The sequence below is a fragment of the Oxyura jamaicensis genome, chromosome 1, assembly GCF_011077185.1.
Source record: "Oxyura jamaicensis isolate SHBP4307 breed ruddy duck chromosome 1, BPBGC_Ojam_1.0, whole genome shotgun sequence".
In the NCBI taxonomy this organism is placed as follows: domain Eukaryota; kingdom Metazoa; phylum Chordata; class Aves; order Anseriformes; family Anatidae; genus Oxyura; species Oxyura jamaicensis.
In genome coordinates this window covers 109,044,591-109,062,167 of record NC_048893.1, presented here as the reverse complement: position 1 = coordinate 109,062,167, position 17,577 = coordinate 109,044,591, and the positions used below count along the sequence as shown (strand labels likewise).

General features: G+C 35.1%; 1 protein-coding gene across 9 annotated transcripts in view; it reads right to left on the bottom strand.

Moving 5' to 3' along the window:
- The window catches only part of ITSN1 (intersectin 1), a 125,720-nt gene that overhangs the window by 27,118 nt on the left and 81,025 nt on the right, over positions 1-17,577 (bottom strand). For all 9 annotated transcript variants that reach the window (XM_035315691.1, XM_035315698.1, XM_035315693.1 and 6 more), the window contains 8 exons: positions 16,619-16,863; positions 15,339-15,498; positions 14,314-14,519; positions 13,563-13,645; positions 11,176-11,342; positions 6,594-6,639; positions 3,181-3,302; positions 372-489 (listed from right to left, as the gene is read on the bottom strand). In XM_035315691.1, the coding sequence (XP_035171582.1) occupies positions 372-489; positions 3,181-3,302; positions 6,594-6,639; positions 11,176-11,342; positions 13,563-13,645; positions 14,314-14,519; positions 15,339-15,498; positions 16,619-16,863 (1,147 nt within the window). The remainder of the gene's footprint in view (positions 1-371; positions 490-3,180; positions 3,303-6,593; positions 6,640-11,175; positions 11,343-13,562; positions 13,646-14,313; positions 14,520-15,338; positions 15,499-16,618; positions 16,864-17,577) is intronic.

The following is a 17,577-nucleotide window of genomic DNA, read 5'->3' as shown; positions in this document are numbered from 1 at the left end:
ACCAGACTGATATTGCCTGTGGTGAAAATGTAATAAATAGATTTTAAAAGTATGAAAAATAAAAGGTTCTGAATGCGAAATACATCAGCTGCTAAGCCCATGGACCATCCTGAACCCGTAAAAGCTCCCTCACTGCAATTAGAGCAAACAAATAGGACTGATAATTTGAATATTTTACTCTTTAAAGTGTAATGTCGCACAAAAGATTACACCTGAGGGACCACCACAATAAATATACAGACCAACTGTATGCTTTTCTTATTTAGAAGAAAAATAAATAATGAAGAGTTTTTTGTAATTATTTTTAGAAGTCTTACTGTAAATGACATGCATTACAAAAGAACCTTCACTAATGCAAACACATTGCTTACCTGAAGGTAATGCTGTTGATTTAGGTAGCTCAGTTGGTGTAGTTTTACTGGTACCGGGGCTCAAAAGTTTTACATAATTAGCAGGGAACCATCCTATCTGCCGTTTTTTCCCTCGTGCCTAGTAAAAAAAATAAAAATAAAAGTCTTTTAAGAGGAATAAGCACATCAATAGACAAGGCTTTTCAGCCAATATCTTAACTACTTGCAGACACACCGAGAATTCAGAGAAAGAAAAAATATTTTTATAAGGAAACAATCAGCTATTTTCATGGTGTATTTTTATGTTACGATACTTCCCATTACATTAAGTAAGCTTTTATAACATCTAAACAATTTTTACTACTAATTTGAGTAATTTTTCACTGAACAGCTTTCCTAATTTGTGTGCTTTATAATTAACACTACAATCCTGCTCCTTCTAAAAGATTTCTCGATTTTTTTTAAACCATAACTCTAGAATGTTAGGCTAGCAATGGCAATAATGCATAGTAACAATAAAATGCTTTTTATGATGGAAAGAACTGCATTTAAATTGATACCTAGATTGTAATAGTTTAAGCAGAGATTAAGAATCTCAATTACTTGTTCTCTTTTAAGAAACAGGTTCCACTTTGTGGTAGTCTCTCCTGCCCAAACAATAGAAGGAGTACAAACATTTGTCACATTAACCAAGAGTCAGAACTACAGTAAAACATTATGGTCTGAAAAAATGGGTCAAGTTCAGATTCAAATAGAAAATCCCCAAGCCGGATTCCAATCAAACAAAAAGTAAGCTCTGGCAAATACAGATATATACGAGTAGATACTATCCAAATGATCCTAATTTACAGATGTTAAGGTTCTGGAAAGTATACCAGATGTTCTCATGCTCTCTAATCAGATAACATCACTACGAAAACGTGGTGCACACACATATTAGAGTGCGTGTGGTCTGTGTGTGTGCCGAGAGAGAAACAGACTACCACACACCTGACCTAAAACAGGGCTCTAAGGTTTGTAATGCAGCTGCAATTAGTCACTGTCAGAAAGAGGATACTGGGACAGACAAATGCAGGCCTGATCCAGTATGACAAAACTTGTGTTACCAAAGCATAATAGAAATTTGACAGAAACTACGTCCTATTATTTCATCAACTGCATTGTTCATTGCAAATAAAATCAGAAGAAAAATCCTTTATTTTTCTCAAGTTATTCTAACGTTATTCTAAAACTTTGAATCAAATCTCTGCTTCTAAATCTATTAAAACTATATTAATAATTACTTTAGCTACTTATCCTTTTTTGTAATTAGAATAAACTTAGAATTTTGAGCATGTTGAATACTGCCTTTAAAAACAAAATAGATATTAATTGTAGTGCAAAAAATCATCTAACACATAAGTATTATTTAGCTACTTCCTTTCCTCTTTTTCTTTACTGAAAATGAAAGCATTTGATCTAAAGCGTTTCTAGATTATTCATTTCAAGATATTCTGGAAGACCTGCACCAAGCAATGTAATGCTTAACACATTTGCCTTACTTTATTTCACCTTTACTCTGACCTCTCAGACAAGTAAAATCAAAATTTACTTTAGGCTGAAACTTAACAGTATATATACTTCTAAAAAAATCTGCCACTTTGAAATTAATTGCATAAAGAAATTAATATTTATGTCCTTCTCCACATCTAGTCATCATATTAAAACTGTTTTATTGTAGTTGCTTCTATCTTTTATCAGTTCCTCAATCTATTTCACCAATATTGCTCTGTTAGCCCTTGTGCTCACATAACAAAGGAGCAAAGACTAGTATTACAGTCTTGGAACAGGAGAGTGAAAAGAATAGGAAGGGGATTTCTAATGAAAAAAAAAACTTGGAAAGCTAACCTTAAGATAGTAAAGTATCCAAAATTACAGATAACTACACAATAAAAAAATAAACTTAAATAAAACCTCACTCTGCTCATTAGCTGTTAACTGGTAATTGTGTCAGCTCTTGCCAAGTAAAGCTTATTTTGTGACATTTTGTACAATTTTAATTTGAGACTCAAAGTTATAAGTTAACAACAGCATAAAGGTTAGTGAGAATGAAAACCAAATCTTGGAAGGCGATTTATCCACAGAAGTGGAAAAAATATCACCAGGAAAAGCAAAAAAGCTGGGTAGTAATGTGAAAAAAATATCCAAATTTGAATTAGTTCAAACCCCTGCATTACAAACAAATCCATTACATTCTTTCATATACTATTCCCTATTAAAAGAACAAACAATCAAACAAAAAACCTCATTCAGTGGTATAGAGGACAGCTGAGAAAAAAAAGCTTTTTCATGGAAAGTTACTGAGAATCAAAGTTTCAGATTTGTTTGCATTATTTTATTATCTGTTATCTTCTAGTACAACACTAACACTCTCCTCACTGATGCTTGCAACAGACACCATTATTTTTACTCTTCTACATTAAACTTAAGTCATTGCTGAGGTGGACCTGTTATAATGGTAATCTATACTGTCACATTCATTAAGCAATTTGAAAAAGTGGTGGCCATCTCACAATAAACATTGCTGTAAAATACTTTTCAGTTGGTCTTACATTGGTCTTGTCTTACAGTGAGACAATACGTTTTCCTCCTGCTGCTCTCAAAATTATTTCAGTTTCAAGGAACTGGAATGTAAAGGCATTTTACTTGTAATAGCTTAGTTACAAAACATTTTCAAAATTATTTAGCACTAATGCAATCATCATTCAGAACTTTAAAAAATATTACAGATTATTTTACATGGAATTTAATTTAAAAAATAAATAAAAACCAAACAACAACAGTAACTAACTTGGAGCTCTCCTTCCCACCAGCCACCTGGATTCTTCTTTCTGATAAGAATCAACTGACCAGGAGCAAGAGTAAGCTGTTCTGGACCCGTTGCTGTGTAAGAGGCAATAACTTGGGCAATTTCTGTTAAAGCAGAAAAAAAAAAAATGTTAAAGCAGGAAAAAAAAAGTAAAAAAGTAAATCTGGGGAAAAAAAGAACATATTCTATACGATGTTAACTCCACTATTGCACTCCACTGGCACAGCATTTCTATTTTGTAATTCTTCCTATAAAATTGTAATGTATTTATGTAGTTTCTTAAAAACAATTGTAATCACAAAACAGATCAGATGTTCCTCCTTAAAAAGTTCACAGTACTACAGGAATAAAACAGAGGTGCAGCAACTCTATGGGTACAATACAAAAAATATGTGAAATAGAGAATAATAATGGCCACCATTAAAGTCATTTGGCTAGCACTTAAAATCAAGTATCATAACACTGTTTTCCAATAAACACCAATTTCCAATAAATTTTGTATCATCATTGGACAATGCTTGCCAAAAAGAGGAAGGAGATGGATGTTGATGGTAACATAATGAAGTTTTAACAACAAAGGTGCAAACTAATGAAACCTGCAAAAAAAACTCACTACCAGACTAGACAAAAAAAAAAAAAAAAGAATGTTTTTGAAATGTGACCAACTGGATTTATTTTGAAATCTCTGTTTCATGGAAATTAATACAAAACTGGTGCCTTACTCAGTCACCTAGCAGCACAAATCTGACACAGAGCAATGGCAAGCTCACAATTCTCTCTCTGTTAAATTAGCCAAAGTAGATAAGGCAGTTTACTCCTTTTTACTGTAGTTGTGGAAAGATAGGCGATAATTTAATCACCACAAAGCCTGGCAGGGTAACACATTTTTGAACAAATTTGAACTGACAGGAGCTTATAAAGAGCTGTGGGCTTTTTTAAATGTCCTCCTGATAGCTTTTAAAGCCAAGTTTATCATGCCATCAAAACACAGTTAAGGTGATGAAGAATACGTTTAATACTCTGATTATCGGGAACCTCTGTTAAACAAAATATGGTAGATTTGTGGTGGTTTTTTTGTTTGTTTGTTTTTTCTTTTGGTAAACTAAACCCAACAGTCTGCTACATTTGAGTACAGAAAAGGGAGTGAGTATACAGAAGTGTTTTCCAGCTTTCACAAGGTCACCCATACTATGAAAGCAGAAGAGTGCTGGACACCATCCTACGTGGCCCTCCCTGTCAACAAACATCAAACCTCCTCTGGCCATGGGAAACAGCAAAGGAGCTCAGTAACAACATGTCACCCACATGCTGGGAAAGGAGGGGGGCATCTGCTGGTAATGGGGAGAAAGGGAGCGATTATTGAAAACAAAGTTTTTTTTTTAAGGAGCGGTAATCCAAAGGTATCTCCTTTGAAACAGAGAGAGGTTTTCTTGCAGGAGAGAAACCACAAAGTGTGTTGGGGTCACAGGAAAACAATCAGATACTTCACTTGAAATCTAGAATTAAAGAATGAGTAGGAAAATGAAAAATGAATAGAAGTACTGAAGATGCAAATGAACAACATATGGAGGATGAAGAGTTAAAGTGGTGACAAGCAGTCTGTGGTTGCTGGAAACAGACACATACTGAACTACCTATAGCAAAACCTCCCTCATAGAACCACAGAATGGTTTGGGTTGGAAGGGACCTTAAAGACCACCTGGTTCCAGCCCCTCTGCCATGGGGACACCTCCTTCCAGACCAGGTTGCCCAAAGCCCCCTCCAGCTTGGCCTTGAAGAGAGGCATACCAATGTGAGCACGCAGGAAAGGATGGAAAAAAGCAGGTGATGAAAATGGTAGTAGCTGAAAGTTAGAACGATTTTACACGTGGATCTGGAAGTTAAAAAGTAGCGTTTCAAGTGTGAAAGTACAAGTTGGAAGAAAGAATTGCTAAGTAAAATACAGTAGGTGATAGTAGGAGAACAGAAAGGTTTACACATAGAAAAGCCAGCAGTAACACAAGCTGTTCAGGATGTAGGCAAAGAGAACTATTTGGCAGGAAACAGATTTTTCACAGAATCACATCAACTCCTCCACCTTAGAGCCATTCAGAAAGCAAAATGAACACGAGAAAAGAAACTAAATGTGGGAGTTTGTAAAAAATATTTTTTGTTTGTTTGTTTTAATTATGAAAGGCCTGTCTTACTACCATGACTATTATAACATATATATATATAAATATAGCATATAAATATAGCATACCATAGTATGCAACTCTATTGAGGGAGTAAAACTCTTATAGCTTGCATCTCAGAACAGGAACTTTCTCATTTTTATCTACAAAATTATGATCTACAAGGCTCCAGGTATCAGACATCCCCTTTCACCAATAGGCAACATAAAGAATTTTTACTGTGGACTGCATGTTAAACAAGATACAATCTGAATTACAAGTTTAGGGTCCAGCTCTTGCATGTCACAGAAAAGCAGAAAGTTGGAGAAAACACTCAGCAAAAAAATTTTGTTTTAAAAAATGAAAGAAATAGCTTTCATTCCAGGAAGGACTTCTTAATTTTGATATATTTAAATACTGAATTAATAAGAAGAGATCAAATTCAGATAAGAGTTCAGGTCAGGAGAACTTGTCTCTACCAAAACACATTCATTTAGAAAAAATAAATGTCTTCTCACAGATATAGTTGTCCTCATCTAGCTGCTTAAAACCCAAAAGATAGCATTTTATTTTCCCTTGCCCTCCAGCATACACTATTACCAATATCCACACACTCATCCTGCTGCTTCTAGAATAAACTAGAATATTTCACCTCATTCATGAGCGTTTCACTTCTGTTGGCTGAGCTGTTGAAGCTCATTTGTAGCAAAAACATCCATGAATCTCCTTGCTGAAAAATAGGCAGGATTGTTCTCAAACTGTTCTTAAACTCTTAAACAAGGTATGTGCTCTTGAAAATGGGAGGCAGGCACAAGAGATCAGTCAATGTATGCCATATTGTGTATTGTTCTGGGCAAAATGCTGGAAAACCACAGTGTGGAATGTGTACCTCCAATTAGAGAGGGTGGTAAACTTGGGCTTTTTGTAGGCTTCCACTGTTCTGTGTGGTGACCTTTCATGAAGCTCACATTTGCTTTTGAGCAAGCAGATTTTTATTCTCTAGCTATATGCTATTTTGATACAGTGATTGACAGATTACACAATATTTTAATATAGACAACAGTTTTTATCAGTGCAAATTACTAAAGCATAACAACATATTTCATAATCTACAAATGAACAAGAGCAACCAATTTATTATTTCTATGGAATTCTATATTGTTTCCACTGAAATTTCTCACTGATTAGAAATAAATACTACTCAGTAACAGATATAAGGTGCTGTCACTATACATGACTCACCAGGTTTCTTCCCTAAGCTTCCCGTTTTTCCAGCTGCTCCAGAAGCCTTGAAATAGAAAGTAAGATGTAAGTTTAGCACTCATAATTATTTAGTCAGTATACGAAAATGATTTAATACATTTTTCTTTAACACACCAATAAAGGATGTGAATAAACATCTCTCAAAGGAAGTCTCTGTTCTTGAAGGAACTCTTAATATTTGAGATGGCAGTTAATATATAGAAATAAATTACAAGTGGTGCATGGAAGTGTATAACTATATAAAGACATCTTTCCTGAACTCTCTTGCCTTTTGTAGACTGCAAATACCAACGTAATTCCAAATTACGGAGCATTTTCATTGTAAATCTGGATATCTACAAAATGTGAATTCTGCCAAATTGAGTTAAAACAGCAATAGTAGTTTTTAACTCTATAAATAGTTAGGATTGCAAGTATGCTTAAAAGGCTAACCCACATAATTATTTCAATAATGTCCATAATTTCTAAAATTTCTTACACAGCAGATTAGCATAGTCAGCATAGAAATCCTTCACTGCATCTCTAAAATGAGTTACCTGAACTTTGTAGGTGGTATGTGTTATACTAGTAAAAACTCCACCACCTTTTTCACGCACAACTGAGAGCACAGGATCCTGAATAGCAAAGTGCTATTTGTTTTGACAAAGGTAGCTATTTCTCTAAATCTAGATGGGGGTGAGATGAAGGACGAACATCACCACCATCCAGGCCAAGAGAAATGTAATAAAAGCCCCTGTGAACACCCATGAGAAATCCAGCAAGCAGTGGAACTAGTTCAGTTATGTGGAGGAAACCAGCTATAATGAAATATAAAACTTAGCATGAAAAGCTTTCGTAATTTACAAACTCAAAGTTCTTTTGCTGAAAAAGAAATCCTCCCTTAAGGCCACCAGTTATTTGGAAGGAGGTTTTGTTTTGTTTTGTTTTGTTTTTAAATGCACTTGCATATCTAGTGCTATTCATGCAATTTGAGTATTCAAAACCATGTGTAATCTGGACTCTACCCCTTGCACACACCCTTCCTCAGTTATGGGGCCAACCTTTTTAGTCAACACCCTGCATAGGACAGATTCCCTGATCCCCTATATAATTACCTCCGTTTCTTCCCAGAACATTGCCAGACTTATCTTCTACAATATAAAGGTCAGATATGGATAACAGCAACATATCAAACGTATACTGTACTTTGGTCAGAAATATTGAATATCTGTAAAATCCTTTTTCCTTCAAGGGAGGCTCACAACACTTCAGTCTCCCCTCAACTTCTTCAGGATCCTCCCCACACATTTGGAGCCTACATGAATGACCTGAGGGGTTTCAGAATCCCGGATTTTCAGAATCCCAGAATTTCAGAATTCCTCTGTGGAAAAGATCAGTTTCATCCTCAATATTCTCCTTAACATGTCATTTAAAAAAGTTGTGGATTCTGACACAAAAACTAATAAAAGCAGTAACTGAAAAAACAGTTAAATAACTGTCAGTACAGTGCCATTTTAAAAATGTGCATTGGTTTTGAATGCCTTTATGAAATAGATTAGTAGGAAAATACCTGTCTTGAAGATTAAGTAGCTGCTCTATGGCAACAATGTTTTGGACATTTTTCAGAAAAGCCACTGAAGAAGCCTGACCATTCAGACTTAACTATAACACTTCACAATGCTGTATTAGTCAGCAGAATTGGCATGGCTTGCCCTATAACTTGTAACTGCTACTGGGAAGATAAGAGTGGGGAAATGGGATGAGGAAGATTTTTTTATTATTATTTATTTAACATCTGGCACAAAAGCATCTTCCATATACACTTCTCTGACATTTTGCAAGTTAAATTTTGGGAAGGACTGTGGGAAGTGGATACTTTATATTAAATAACACGTGGATACTGCAGTGTCAGTGCGACTTTCTTGCAACTGTAAGACTGATTATAATTACTTTCTAGAAGGCCAGCAGATCTTCCTTTCTTCCCTAAGTTCCCTTCTTTCTCTTCTGCCCTCTGCTTTTTTCTATGACCACTGTGACCTGTATCAACTAACAAAATAAAATAGGAAAGCATCATTCAGAGATCAGATACAAAGACTAAAGTTGGGTCTGGGGACAAGAGGTTCCATGCAAAGTGACTGTAAGCACATCCACAGTCCCAAATAGGGAAGATTAAAAGTTCTGGAACCAAGAGTGACAACTGACACTGACATGACAGCATCAGGAATTGATACAACTTTGGTACGTGTTTTTGGCAAAGAACCACCACCCGCTAAGAAAGAAAAAGTGTTTGGACCTCCAAAAGAACACGCTCCTTCGAAACATCACTTAACCAACATCCTCTTTGCCAGATGAGGCAGGTATGGGCAGATAAAACAGGCTGTGATACTGTATCTTTGCAGTTTACTGGTGAACATATCAGGGAATTTCAAAATCACATTGACCAGAGTGAGTCTGATTTTTCTTTGAGGACTCTCTGAACCCTTGGTAAAAAGCAGAAGAAATACATGGAAAACTCCTTCAGTGCTTCAAAAATATCTAAATTAATCATTAGGGCACTTAAAGATGGACCCAACTGCTGGCTACCTGAAGAGCTGGAGAAATATTTTGTATCCTTGTGCTAAGAGAAACAACACAGAGAGGAAATACCTCATTCTATTACCCTTACATACACTTGAGATGCTAACTCTGCATGTGTGGATATTTTGTGACAAACGATAACAGTAGAAAATAACTTGCTCTGCTAATTCAGTAAGAACATTTATACAAAGTCTCATATGCTGAGGGGTCTAAATTTTTGTTTTTCCAACTCTACCCTGTAAGCCCTGTACCCTAATGCAGAGGTACACATTACCAGTCTCAAGGAAAGGCAGGGAAAAATAAAGACCTGTGACAGATCTGTATACATCTACCTCAATTTACTGAAAACTCCGATAACAGACCATCAACCAGGAGAGTTGTTTACTTGAAGAACATAAGGACTTTCACTTTGTTAATGCGTTGAAACTTTAATGGACAGGAAATTCTTTAATTTAGTAGCTTGAGGCAAAAGGGTAGCACTATTGAAAGATCAGCACTGCCTTTAATTTTTCTTCAGGCCTGAGTCAACAGTGCAGAACACATTAAATTAATTTACTTTTTTAGTAAGATTTTTCACGATCAGCCAGCAGCTGTCCAAGCACAGCAGCACATCTGAAAGTTAAGACAGCCACTATTGTGAAATCCTTTTTAAAAACTGGCTCTCTGAACAAGCTGAATAGCAAAACCCTGTATGTGTAATGGCAATTATCCACTTGGAACAACAACTATCTCCTGTGGGGCATGTGAATCACTTCACAAAAACAAGCGTCCTGAATACAAAGATCTCCACGAGCTCTGTGCTCTTTCCTCCTTTTCTCATCAAGATTTTATCTGAAGATGTGGTTTTCATCAGCAAAAAAGGGCAGTTGGAGCGCTTTTTGATAAACTGCACTTAGTTGTTTGAGCCCCAGACAAGCTGAGACCAGAGAAACATTAAACTGAGTTTTCTAATATAGTTTTCAGTATTAAATGTCTATTTCTGAGTCCTCTACAAAGACTTGCCAATATGTCTGCCTGTCCCTCACCAGACAGGACAAGCATCTGGTCTGTCCAATCCTTCAGGGCACACAAAAGACAATTCACCATATCTGGAAATAAATTTGCAGGTTTTGAGACTAACCTGTGTTAAGGATATTTCAAGGGAAAACAAAAACAGGTCCTTCAAATTAAATTTAACTTCAGTTACTTTTTTGTTAGTTAGTACTAAATAACTAATTAGTAACTAACTATTACTATCCACCTATTAAATAGGCCTCACAGGGCTTTAGGAAGCTGACACTGCAGGTTGCCACTTATCAACTACAATATAAACTTCCAAGTAATATAGAGAGACTTAGGGCTCAGTTTCATGATCACATGAACTTCCACAGCTAGGGAATTAGTTATCTGTACACCTGCTTCTACCACCATGGGGCAGGCCAACGTCTTTTTGATGTATGTCAAGAACTACGGGCAGGGCTGAACTATAATCCGCATCCTGCACTTCAAAAGCACGTCTGGACTTTTCTGCTCTATCAGACTATTCCAGGATAAAATCAGATGAGACAGAACCTCTATACAATCAATAACTTTCAAATAAATCTAGCAATTAGCTAATTTTTGTTGCCAAATTTGTTCCCCTGGACTGCAAGAAAGAAAAGAAAAAAAAGATAAAAAGATAATAAACTGAAATATTTCCCTTACTATATCTTTTTAAAGAAAATAACAGTAAGATACAACTCGGTCATTAAAAACTTACCTGGAAAACCAAGTAATCACAGCTATTTTGACTTGTCTCTACAAAACTGCCAAGTTAACTGCTAACATATGCAAGAGTCATTTTCATAAATGGTTTGCAATGTTACTTAAGAATTTATGTTGTGAAATGTAATTTTTTTTTTTTTCAACTTCACATTCAGCAAATATTTTTCATTCCCTTATGAACCACCAACTTGCAACTACCACTACAACACCAAATAAAACATACCTCCCCCAACTCAATTTTGTAACAATTCAATGTCTCTACCTCAGAATCTTTGAGTCTCACATAATTAGATGGGAATACTCCTGATTTATCACCCAGTGTTCCTGTCCACCAGTCACCATCTTTCTTTGTCACGAGAATCATATCACCTTGCTGAAAGGTTAGGTCTCCTTGTTCAGAGCTCTCATAAGTATACATAGCAACATACTCTGCAAGAGGAAAATAAATACAGAACATGGGAAAACACTTGATAAACTGCTCAATTATCATTTGCAAAACCTAATATAATATTGTCTATCCACAGGCTAGATAAATTTATTAAACAATTAATTGATAATTCCTCAATATTTAATACATAAAATGAAATCTTAAAGAGCAAAACTAAATACAAGCTATCAGGAAGCAGCTTGAGGGAAGGAATCTTTTTGATAAAGTAATTTGCAAGTACAATTAAAATATACATACATTATTACTTTATATCAGAAACTACTTTGAACACATCTCTCAATGGTTTCTGTTTTGTGATGATTACTAGCATTTTCAATCTTGGGGACAGAAAAATCTCAGTAACCAAACATCTGTAGATACAGTCTTCATCTTACATATGCTGTTTGGCTCTCATGTACAATGAATTCTTTCATTACTTGAGGCTTTGCATGAAGGGCACACATCTCTTTGCATCTTATGCAACAGATGGCTGGGAAATATCAAGACAAAGCCCGAATGTGTTCTGTTTTGTTAAAACACAGTCAACTACTTAGTATTCAAGTGCAAAAACACTAATGCAGACTGACGTTGAGAAATGCAATGCATAATTGAATCACAGAACTACATGAAAAAACTCTACACAAAGAATTACAAAGAATTTCAGACAATCCAGTAACATTTTTTATACAATTTGATACATTCTTCTTTAACTGAGCATTATCACACTTGATGAAATAGATCACTGACTATTATATAATCTCTTTCTGTGACTGGCTCTGGAAGTAAGAGCCGTTCACAATACTTCAGGCAGACGTTCATGAACACTTGACAAAAACATGCAAGTATTCCATTACAGCTGGCAACTGTTCTATTTGCTTGAACACTAAATCTGACCAAAAACCTCAGCTTTATTACTGAAGTTCAGCAAGAATTCAAACCACAATTACCATCCTTAATGAAAGATAAGATACGGTTTGTCTAATGACTGCAATTGAAGAACACGTACATCTGTTTGTACAAATGTAGACACACATTAAAATTCATAATGTAAGCTAAATACATATACATTCTCTTAAATCCTCTACATCTAATGAAATATGGATTTAACATCTTCTATTCTACTGCTCTAGGTGACCCTGCTTGGTACGGGATTGGACTAGATGATCTCCAGATGTCCCTTCCAACCTCAACCATTCTGTGATTCTGTGTGATTATTTCTTTAAAATACAACTTTTTGGACATGTTTTTATAAAAGTTGTGTTCCCTTTTAATACTAACATAACCTGAGATATTCCATGTTTAAAAAAAAATACTTAGCATTTCTAAATTGCATTTCCTGAAATATATGGCAAACCAGATTAGTTATATTTTGAAATAACTGATTATCTCACTTTCCATTTTGCATAGATCTTTAACATGCTCTTCTTTTAATTTCTCTAGTGCTCAATGCCAGTGGTAAATTAAGTATGTCAGAAACTAAAGAGCTTCTTTCACTTGAAATTGCATGTAGAATTGTAGTTGAAAAGCTTCAGGTGTTCTGTAGAGATTATATAAAAATGTTCATTTGTAAACTATATTTGGATGAACTGATTTACTCTGTAATTTAAGTTAACCTAGCTGGCACTAAACTGAAGTGGATTTAGAGTGTTCACAGTCTGTTAACACAGCTCATATGGAGGCATTAACCTCCAGATGAAGAGCGGTAACAACCAGGAATGCAAGTTTTTAAAAACCCTCCAGAATCCTGATAATTCTCTGTGCCTCGTGCTCCATCCTTAAAAAATGAGGGGTAGCCTTGGCCATAAGGATTACAACTTTCAATTAAAGAAATTACAGTTATAAATAGCTTTAATGAAACACTGGAAATCTGTTAATAACTCCTGATATCATGAAGCATATATAGGTATGTGTTTATTTGGCCCTCTGCAAAAAAACATCCTAAACACTTCCATTGGTTACCAAAATATTTATGTATGGAACAGTACAAGAAATTTTAATAGCATGTGAAATTATTTTTTCTACAGACACAACATATACAAATTCTTACTACAATCATTTTAAATCACTCTAGAAGCAAACCAATTTGCACTTCAGTTTTAACAGGCCTAATCTTAAACAGGCTTGTTTTGATGATTCTAGGCTTGTTTCTGATAATATGTAGACTGCTTATATTTCATTAAATAGTAAAATATTGTTAGTGCTATTCAGTTTGGAATGCTTACCTTCACCTGACATAGTTGCTTTTGCTGCTGGTGATGCTACTCTTTTCAGACTAGCAGGACTTTCTGAAGAACCAGAATCCATGCTTTAGAAGAGAATAATGATTATTTAAGAAATTATACCTCTTCAGAAGATGCTTACTGTATTTTAAAACTAAAATATGCATATACGTTCCTTAAACAGAGACAGTGAGTTTACAAATTAAAGCTTTTACGTACAATGGCTAGTCATGGTTAAAATTAGGTAATTGCATTAAATACACAAATTGCTGCATCTCCTCTTTTCCCTCAAGAGAGAAAAAACTTTAAAACATTCTTATTTATTTAACTAATGTTAATGTTGCCTTCACGTTACACAGAACCAGATTCTGATTGTTTCATCCTCCAAGAGGAATGGTAAGTGATTACGCTTTGAGGTATATCTTTTTATTTTGGGGAAAGATAAGCTAAGACTTACATAGATGTAATTCATAATATCCAAAATACTATTTTTTTAGTTGCAAGTCACATAAAATTAAGAATTTTAAGAGCTTTAGATCTTTGTTGTGATGCATTGTGCAAGGAAAACTGAGGTCAACTTACATATTCCTAACCTGAACTTTTAGAGTTGGAGGTCAAAACACCCCAGAGAAGAGTTGCATAAAATTATTTTTACAGAGTAGATTCCAAACTTTAAAACTCAAGTGTGCAACTCTTCATATTTATTTAACCATTACATTATAGACATAAAATATGGTAAAAGCAAATACAATACCTTGTTGACTTCCTAATGGGGCCTGAAATAAGCTTCACATATGACTTAGGAAACCATCCCTTTTGTCCTTGAACTTCGCCAAACCACCACATATCTTGCTGCTCTAAAACTGTGATGACATCATTTTTGTTGAAATTAAGGTGGTTGTCTTTTTTTGCTCTCCAAGGATACAAAGCTTGTGCCTGAAGTCCCTCCACTTTTTCACCCTAATGCAGTTTTGAAAAAAGAGAGAGTAGTCAGTCATGCACCACCTTTCATAAAGAAAGCTCCTTAAGGAATCTTATTCTTATGCTACTTACATAGCAACAAAATACATAGACTTCTCCTCAACTATATAAAGCAAAATATGTCAATTAAAATTACAAAATAATACAAGAAATTTTCAAAATCCTCCTACATTTCTATCTGTTAATGTGTCAGCACTACAATGCAGAATTACCAGGGTTTTTGCTTTTTTACAAGTTTTACTATTAAGATATATGTCTTAAACCTTGATGAAGCTATTTTGGCAGGGTTTAAAGTAAACTTTATTGAAAATGATGCTTTGCTGCAAGTTATGTATTGTATATTCCAACTTCTTTGTTTTGGTCTAAGACACTAAGGTTTTTAGCATTTTTCAGAACAACACATTAGCTTACAAGAACAGTATGTCCAGTTGAGGAAAATGTAGTGCCTTAACAGCTGGACTGAATTCATCTGTTGTGAAGCTTTGCCATTGCTATACCACCTAACCACATAGTCCACTTTGGAACAAAGGTTGTTGTCAGGTGATTCAATAAAAGCCAAAGGAAGTGACCCAAAAATAGCACCCTGCCAAAACATTAAGACTGGACCACCACAGTTTGAAAAAGCCAGCACAGAACAGCAGCCTCTTCATGTTAAATTGTGCCACTGCCACTAACTCTTTATCATTCCAAACCGGTATAGTTCCCCACCAGAGGACTGTTTTAACTGTCAGTGTTCTCTCTTTGCTTTTCAGAAATTCATGCTGGGTCAAAACAGTTTTCATGAACATAGCTGCTCACCTGACCCAAGACAGGAGAGGGAGATGATCCCGTAACAGTGGCAGGAGTGAAAGCTGATCGCTGCCGCAACTGCCCTGCACTGGGAACAGTCAAAGACGGCTGAGCTGCCCAGGCATCCCAGTTATCTGTCTCTGGTTTCTCATTAGTGTTTGTTGGCCATCTGAAAATAAGCAAATGACATTATTCCTATTATTTTCAGCTGAATAACAATGTTCATGTGGGAAGATTGTACAGAAATAAGGTCTGCTTTCTAGGTTTCTTTCTTGTAGTTGAATATTCCATGAGTTATTAGCAGCTTAACTCTCAGGTGGAAGTAGTGCAATCAAACATAGAGTTATAATAAATATATCTCTAAAAGGCGATCTCTAAGAACAGTCGTTTGTCCTTGCTCATTTACAGCCAGCTGTTCCTTAATTTAATTTCATTTTTAGGTGTGCTCCAATACAATGAAAATAGTAAGTAGTACAGCATGCACAGTGTAAAGAGTTAACTTAATAGAAAATAGTCATAATTCAGTACAAAACTGGTTTGAAATCTTCATACCTGCATGTCACTTATGCATCATATTGCTGCTGCTTATTTTCACTATTACAATCCTTACTTTTTTTTTTTTTTTTTCTTAAAATTATCTCCTATGGACTTTTTTCAGCTTTTTAGTTTTATGCTACCTCTTATCCTTTTTATGCTATCTCTTGTCCTTCAAAATGTCTGACAAATCTCAAGATCCACCTCAAAATACCCTCTTAAAGGAACAAAATTCCCTGACCTCTAGGAGCATGAACAAAACACCCAGCTTAAATCTAAGTCTTTAACTGTTTCTTGTGCTATTAGTTGAAATAATCAATTGTCACTCACCCCAAATATAACAGTGCCCAAAGGCCACAAACATCACTAACCCATATCATGTCAATTAGTATATGTCATATTAGTATAAATATGTCATGTCATATTAGTATAAATGTTCTGGGTATTGAAACTGAAGCACTGTTTATTTAAAAACAATAAAGCACATACATTATCAGCCTTATTAATGTTGTGATAAAGAACTAATAAATCATCTTTTTATTTTAACTCTGTCATTAACTTATTTTGCATAATCCAAGTTGGAAACCTTCAATGAGGGTTGATGTCAACCAGTAAAAGATAAGACAGACATGATAGGAGCAATTTGTTTTGTTTCGTTTTGCAATCTGTGTACTCTGTGCTAACTGCCCACCACAACCCAACCGATTAAAAAAGACTCAGGCACATCTGAGGTGATAATCACTACCCAAACATACGTTGAACTGAAGTCTGCCCAGTTATTGGCAGTTGTAGTGCACTCTGTAGACGCCGGAGTTCCTAGTGATGTAGCTGTTTCATGCACAGAAACTTTAGGTGCAGCAGCAGCCTCAACTACTGGTTTTACAGATGCTGGAACTTCATTGTCAGGTATTTTCTCTGCATAGTTTGCAGGGAACCATCCAGTTTTTCCCTTCAGTTCTCCACCAAGCCACCCTGGTTCTCCAGTCTGACTTTCATCCACCTGTAGATGCATTAAGTTAGAAGGTTAAGAAACTTAACATAAATGGAATTTTTACTTGACATCAAATCCTTTTCATCCACAGCAATTACCTTTCTTTACTTACAGAAAAATTATACCTTCATTATAAACACAAGATCCACCTATGTAGAATTTTGTTGTTATTATTAAATGTACTGTTGGAGGATTATGTTGTCAGCTATTCCCTCTCTGGCATATCAACAGCTGAGGAAATATTTTGCAATGCAACACTGCTTTGCAATCCATTTTTTTCAAAAATCAAAAAGGTTTTTTTTGGTGATGTGGTATAAAAAGTTTCATTTCAGCCCAAATGCATAAGCCAAGCATGGGTTTTTAAACAGTTGCTTGAAAGTCTGTCATAGTAAACCAGACTTAGAGGTATTAGTTCTGGAGAAATATTGCTATTTCTGGTTTAACTAATGCAAAATGCAGATTTCAACAAGTTTCTCTAGATCTCCTTTTTCAGAAAATAGAACGGAAACACAGCATATTAAAATTAACCCGTCAAACAAATTCAAAACAAAACAAAATCTAATGTATTTATTCAAATTAATTCCACAGTAAGAAAGAAATGCAGAAGAAAAATAATTCACCATTGCTACCCCTCACGACTCATGAATTGATAGCATGGTTAAACACTGACAAGGCAATATCTGGAGGTTGCAGAAACTTTTTTTAAAGAAAAAAAAGTCAGTA